We start from the raw sequence: 5738 nt of genomic DNA, 5'->3' as shown, positions 1-5738 counted from the left end.
TATGCATCACATAGATAGATCTTGCGTGATCGTAGGAATTTTTTTGAAATTGCTGCGTGCCCCAACATTCTTACCATAACTAGGTGTTGTTTGGATGCTTCTCGATGTCATCTATCCAACAAACTTGAGTTTGCTCATTTTGAAGTTCATTTGCAAAAGTTGTGGTAGTTTAGGCTTTATTGCATCGTCTATTTTCTCAGTTGTGTTCATGAAAGCCTCAAGCGGTAGTACCGCACGTAGTACCGCTACTTCTAGGGATGCATTTTTTTTCGTGTCGGGTTTTACGGTAATAGAGCCGTAGTACCTCTTATAAGTAGTAAGCGGCACTACCTCTCCCCATGAGCGGTAGTACCTCTCCGGGCGGTACTACGTCTCCACCTGAGCAGTACTACCAATGATTGACTACATTTGTACACCCATTATTTATGCAATATGGTTGACTACTTATGTATAATAAACACAGGAAAACACATATATGCTTTAACTAAAGTAAAAAAAACTTTAATAAAATGTGATTAATAGGGAAATATGAACACAGATTGTCTTGAGCTCAGCCACTGATTGGTGAGAGCTATGGTAGTGAAACGATGACGAGTTTGCTATGGCTTCAGTAAGAACTTTAATATATAATCTCCTCTGTGTTTAGGTTCATTTTTATGTCCAGTTAGGCTATTATATCACTGTATACTGTAGGATCTCTTGATCCAGTACAAATCATGGATTAAAATACTAGATGCGTCCCCGCAAAAAAGCAATAGATGCGAGTTTTAGGCTGAAAATAGTCTACAGATCACAGTACGCTCGTCATAATTAACCTACAATATCTCTTAGAACATCAAAGGGGTGGTGGCGCAGTTGGCTAGCGCGTAGGTCTCATAGCTAAAGCGAGTGATCCTGAGGTCGAGAGTTCGAGCCTCTCTCACCCCAAATTTTTTAATTTGCCGTGTAATTTCTTTTTCTTGTTTCATTCTCTATTTCGAAAATTTACTCTTCTCGAAAAGACAAGACTTACTGATCACTTCATGAGCCAGTGTTTTATATACTTCCAGCTAAAAGACTACTTGTCACTTCATGAGCCAGTGTTTTATATACTTCCAGCTAAAAGACTACTTGTCACTTCATGAGCCAGTGTTTTATATACTTCCAGCTAAGTCGTTTTACTGCTTAAAATACAGTTGTAATTTTGGTATCCAGAGGCACCGGCCGCTCTGAGTCAACAAGTACACTTTTCGATTTCAGGTCTGGTAAATACATTGCGGTATGCATCCCCCGAATCAGGAGCAAGAAGTCAAAATCAAGCTGAAATTTGAGAAATAATATGACGCGGCGAGAATCAGACACTTAAAATTTGTGATAATTCTCGTCTTCGATGAGATATACCACTACGCTAAGACTTCAATCCCAGGAACCAAGGGTCAATGACCTACTAGGCATCATCAAGTAAAAGCACCACACTGTATTATTGCAATTTGCGTGCAAGGTTGGGGCCTAGAGGGGAGAACAGAGGAGAAGGCAAAGGAAAGCGAGAGACGACAGAGGAGGACGCCTTCTTGCGTTTAGATTGGGTCGCCACCTGCACTGCCGCCTTTGCTCCAGTTGTCATGCCACTCAGAGAAGCCCGTCAGCAAGGCCTCTTGCATCCACTGGTATCGACATTGTGACGTGGCTTCGGGGACCGTCAGCCAGGTCCTCCGGCGGGTGCTCTGCTCGGGCCATGAGGCCAGCTCCTCCTTCACGTGCAGCGCAAACACTGCCGCTCTGCACATGCCCTCGGGGCAGCACGCGTCCTGATGCGTCTTGCTCTTGAAATCGTAGAAACCTAGAAATTGCTGATGCAGAAAAAAAAAACTGTATATATAAGACCAAGTACAATGGGGGCATGCTGATTACTTGGTATAGTAATCATGAATGATCTTGCAAGTTAAATGATCTTGCTAATCACGTATAGTATTCCAGTACACAGTTCATGAATGATCTTGCAAGTTAAATGGAACACAAACAGGAAAGATGGAAACAGGTTTAATATCATCTCCAGTGAAGACACATACTATTCCAGAAAAGGTTCTAACCCTTATGAATATTCCATGGCACAAGTAGAAATTGTCAGTTTGTCACAGGAGCTAGAAACCTACAGTTTATGTTAATTACAACCTTCAGAATTCTTCACTGATGCTGGTCAAATGAGTACAAAGTTGGGGCAGCTGAAGCGACTCCCTACCCCCCACACACACACCTCACACACGCGCACACACACACACATCTGAAATGTAATAAAATGGTTCTTTTCGAGCAAAGTGTGAACTAATGAAGTATGCCCTGCTTGCATTTATTAATATATAAACTAGTTACATAAATAGAGCTGCACACTGCACATTCGCCAGTATGTTAATTTACAAAGAGCTGGTGATTTTTCAACTGTACTGTAGTTAACCCATGCACCTAGGATATTACTATATGTGAGTCGTCTGTGAGTACGGTATACAATAATGCAGCAGGAAAAAGTTGGGACGGCTCAGGTATGCTCTGGTTTAGTATAATGCAAACCAAGAAAAATTCACCAATACATGAAATTTGATGGGTTTCGAGGGGGAAAAGCATATAAACCATTCCACTGTTGGTACGGGATAGCTTTCAGGCCCTAAAGCAGTGAGATAACTAGCGTTAATAACTTAATGTCACAACTGGATGCCACTATCTACAATGACTCATTACAGAGGGGATTATAAAAAAGCACATGACCTCAAAAGCTCATGAGCTGATTATTCTACACTGGCAGTTTAGTACAATCAGGCAAAAAATTATATACTATGTCTAGCAAGTTAAGGAAACATACAGGTAAATTTGTCTCAGCTTGTAGCATACATGAAATATCTCAAAATACGTAAGCAAACAAAAATAAAAAACTGACATGAAAATACCATCTTTTACAAGCATCTTACCACTATATCTCCTCGAACTCCAGCTTCTTCTATAGCTTCTCGAGCAGCTGCTTGTTCAACCGTTTCATCGTTCTCCCATCCTCCCTGTGATAGGAAGCAGCAAAATAACAAAATCTCTACATGCTAGTATGGTAACATTTGCACAAAAAACTACAATACAATAACACACAATGAAAGAGAAAATACACTATATATGCTATCTGCAAACTAGGTGAATATGTATTCTGATCGGACTTCCTTCTGTAAAATAAGTTGAAACAATAAGAGTACGTACCATAAACTTGCAGAGAAATTCATTACAAGACAAAGAGGTTAAATAAGTAAGCACATGTATGTTAATGTTCAGGTGTATTTCGTTTGTGCCCCAATCAGCCTCGACTAGTTAGGTAGCACCAAACTATTGGGCTTTCTTTGGATGACATGATTGACAACTTTGTTGCATGACCATGGCTATTTGGCCATTCCCTTTAACCCTTAGCCAAACTTGGGCTCTCCAAAATTTAGGTAGGGGTGATTTATGCATCAACCAAACACACTATTCCTGCGTGCATCTCAATTTGTCTCAGAGAATTCATAAATATATAAATGCCAGGAAAAGGAACACGTGGAGCTAACTGAGATACCAATCTTTGTTGCCGGCAGCACAATGTTCCAAAACAACTTGGTATGATAATTCAAAGAATAAGTACCTTGGGGAATAATAAACCTGGTCCGCTTTGGGAGTTTATCATGAGAACTTCAACAACTTTTTTCTGTTCATCACCAGAAGTTTCATCAGCTCTATACCTGAATGGTATGCACCTGCAAACAATGAACTTATTCAGACAAAAACATAAAGTATCCACTATGCAAAAGCAGCAAAATGTGAATATTAAGCCCCACACTCTACAAAGAGTCTTATCAAATCATGCTTAAAGAGGAACAATGTCTCATATCTCATCATAGGAATCAGAATCACCAAAAGAAATATTCATTGAAATGTGCAGCTATGTGTTAAGGTGTAAATTATGTGACAGTACCTCACAGCTGCACATTTACAAGTAAAAAAATGATATTTGAGCTACATAGGCAGTAGAACTGTAGAAGTTCACTGATATTCATGGAAGGTGCTTTCCGGCCAGCTTTATCAAACTACCAAACATTGTAGATGCAGTTTACTGACCTGCATCTCAACCATCAGAAATATACATACTGTATGGATGATAAAAGGGAGAATTTAAGCCTTAAGATGACAATGGTCGGAATGTCTAAACGCGGTCTACAACTCTACATCCAAGTAGTATTGCCAACAAACGATAGCTTCATATTTCAGATGCCAGTTATTGCTGTTATTCCTTACAAACTTCACATAATGACTTGAAAGGCATGTGCATCAGATATTTGCAAAGTAAAGTCATCAAAACTTGCCATCAACGACATCAAAGGTCCACCCTAGCTTACCAAATCAACATTGAACTAGGAGCAAACTCAAAGAGGGGCACCTATCAGGGGCAAACACCTGGATTATGAAGAGTGATTTGTGTGTTGTAACCACCTGTGACCAGCAGCACAAACAAAATGCATCCACAAGCGAAACAAATAAACGGTAATATTTGTCGCTATCATCGAATACTACAACTAATATACCATGCTTACAAAAACAAATTCAGAGCTCACACAAGCAGCAAACCAGCCCTGGATGGCAGACCTAATGACCAGAAGCAGCAAGCCAGCACCGGATGGCAGGCCGCGCCACCACGGCGCAAACTCCAGCGTCGAAAACGCCCACACACATCAAAACAATGCCAGCATCACATACGGGTGGACAGGAATCTAGGTCAGGAGGGCAATGAACGCACGTGCGCAGCCCTCGCCCCCAATCTAATCGGATAGGATATAGGACACTAAAAGCATCAGGATTCAGGACGAGCAACGATTAGGGAAGGCGGACCCAATCCATACCCGGCGACGAGCCGTCGGCCGTCTTCGTACCGCTGCTGGTGGCGCCCCGTGCGGGCCACGAGGTCGCACATGCTACCCTGCCCGCCTCCGCCGCCGCCGCCCGCCCGCTCTTCCTGCGCGCCGTCTCGACGGCCTGTGGGGCGAGTGGGGTCCGGCGGTGCACGGGGAGCAATGCGGCGGGGGAGGGGAGGGGGTGGGGGGAGGGGGAGGCGGAGAGATTTGTGCGGGGAGGAGATTGGGAGATTGGTGGAGGTGGGAAATTTCCTTGCCGTGAGGGCGAGGCGCCCCCCGGTTTCCTTTTCCCCTTTTTTTTCTTACTGTGGCGTGGTGGTCGCTTCTTTTTCTGGGCCGCTCGGGGGAGAGCCGTCTCGGCTTTTGTTTTGGGTCGGGCGCACGCAGCAGACGTGGGTCGTGCTGGCTTGGCCGGCTGCTGAGATTGTTTTGGGCTTCTTCTCCTTTTCTTTTCATAAAGGAAAGCTTTTGGTTTGTTTTATCCGGAGTTGGGTGCATTATTTGGGTTTTTATATTGTTTTTATTCTGACCTTGTACTATTTTTTTTGCTTTAGCCTTGGTCTTGGTGCTCATCATCTGGCGGCGGCAAGGAAAGAAGTTGGAAAGCTCTTACTTATACAGTCAATGTCGTAGGTGTCGATCGAGGTATAACTTGCCTCACATGTTTTGTTTTGTTTTGGTCGGCAGAATGGTGTACAGTTGTATGGGTGTTCTATTTGCCGTCCATGACGAGGCTTGTGAGTAAATTAGGGGTTCACTTTTTGTTGTTATGCAAATAGGGTCAGATGTAGTTTTTATTTCTTCTGTTTTGTTGTCCCTTGATAATGGAACCGATATAATGTTGGA

At 42.8% G+C, this 5738-nt stretch overlaps 1 protein-coding gene and 1 non-coding gene across 2 annotated transcripts; one reads left to right on the top strand and one right to left on the bottom strand.

Annotated features, from left to right (window-relative positions):
• Positions 1–840: 840 nt before the first annotated feature.
• Positions 841–927, top strand: TRNAM-CAU. Its single transcript is given in 2 exon segments — positions 841–878; positions 892–927. It is a non-coding gene; the product is annotated as a tRNA-Met (tRNA).
• A 282-nt stretch (positions 928–1209) lies between these two features.
• Positions 1210–5201, bottom strand: LOC119312382 (nudix hydrolase 16, mitochondrial-like). The gene is made up of 4 exons (XM_037588116.1): positions 4881–5201; positions 3629–3740; positions 2940–3023; positions 1210–1829 (listed from the first exon to the last, which is right to left on the bottom strand). Exons 1-4 carry the CDS (start codon positions 4949–4951, stop codon positions 1557–1559), a joined length of 540 nt encoding a protein of 179 aa, XP_037444013.1. The 5' UTR covers positions 4952–5201; the 3' UTR covers positions 1210–1556.
• Positions 5202–5738: the final 537 nt, after the last annotated feature.

Source organism: Triticum dicoccoides, chromosome 5B (assembly GCF_002162155.2).
Source record: "Triticum dicoccoides isolate Atlit2015 ecotype Zavitan chromosome 5B, WEW_v2.0, whole genome shotgun sequence".
Classification (NCBI taxonomy): domain Eukaryota; kingdom Viridiplantae; phylum Streptophyta; class Magnoliopsida; order Poales; family Poaceae; genus Triticum; species Triticum dicoccoides.
The sequence above is the reverse complement of the archived record's forward strand: the minus strand, read 5'-3'. Positions and strand labels throughout refer to the sequence as shown.

What these genes read in the sequence shown, in the direction of transcription:
- LOC119312382 (XM_037588116.1), bottom strand. Translation starts at nt 4,951, where the DNA reads ATGTGCGACCTCGTGGCCCGCACGGGGCGCCACCAGCAGCGGTACGAA. An exon ending in GGCCGACGGCTCGTCGCCGG is followed by an intron (nt 3,741 to 4,880) that starts GTATGGATTGGG and finishes CATTGTTTGCAG; the next exon opens with GTGCATACCATTCAGGTATA. An exon ending in GAGTTCGAGGAGATATAGTG is followed by an intron (nt 1,830 to 2,939) that starts GTAAGATGCTTG and finishes TTTCTGCATCAG; the next exon opens with CAATTTCTAGGTTTCTACGA.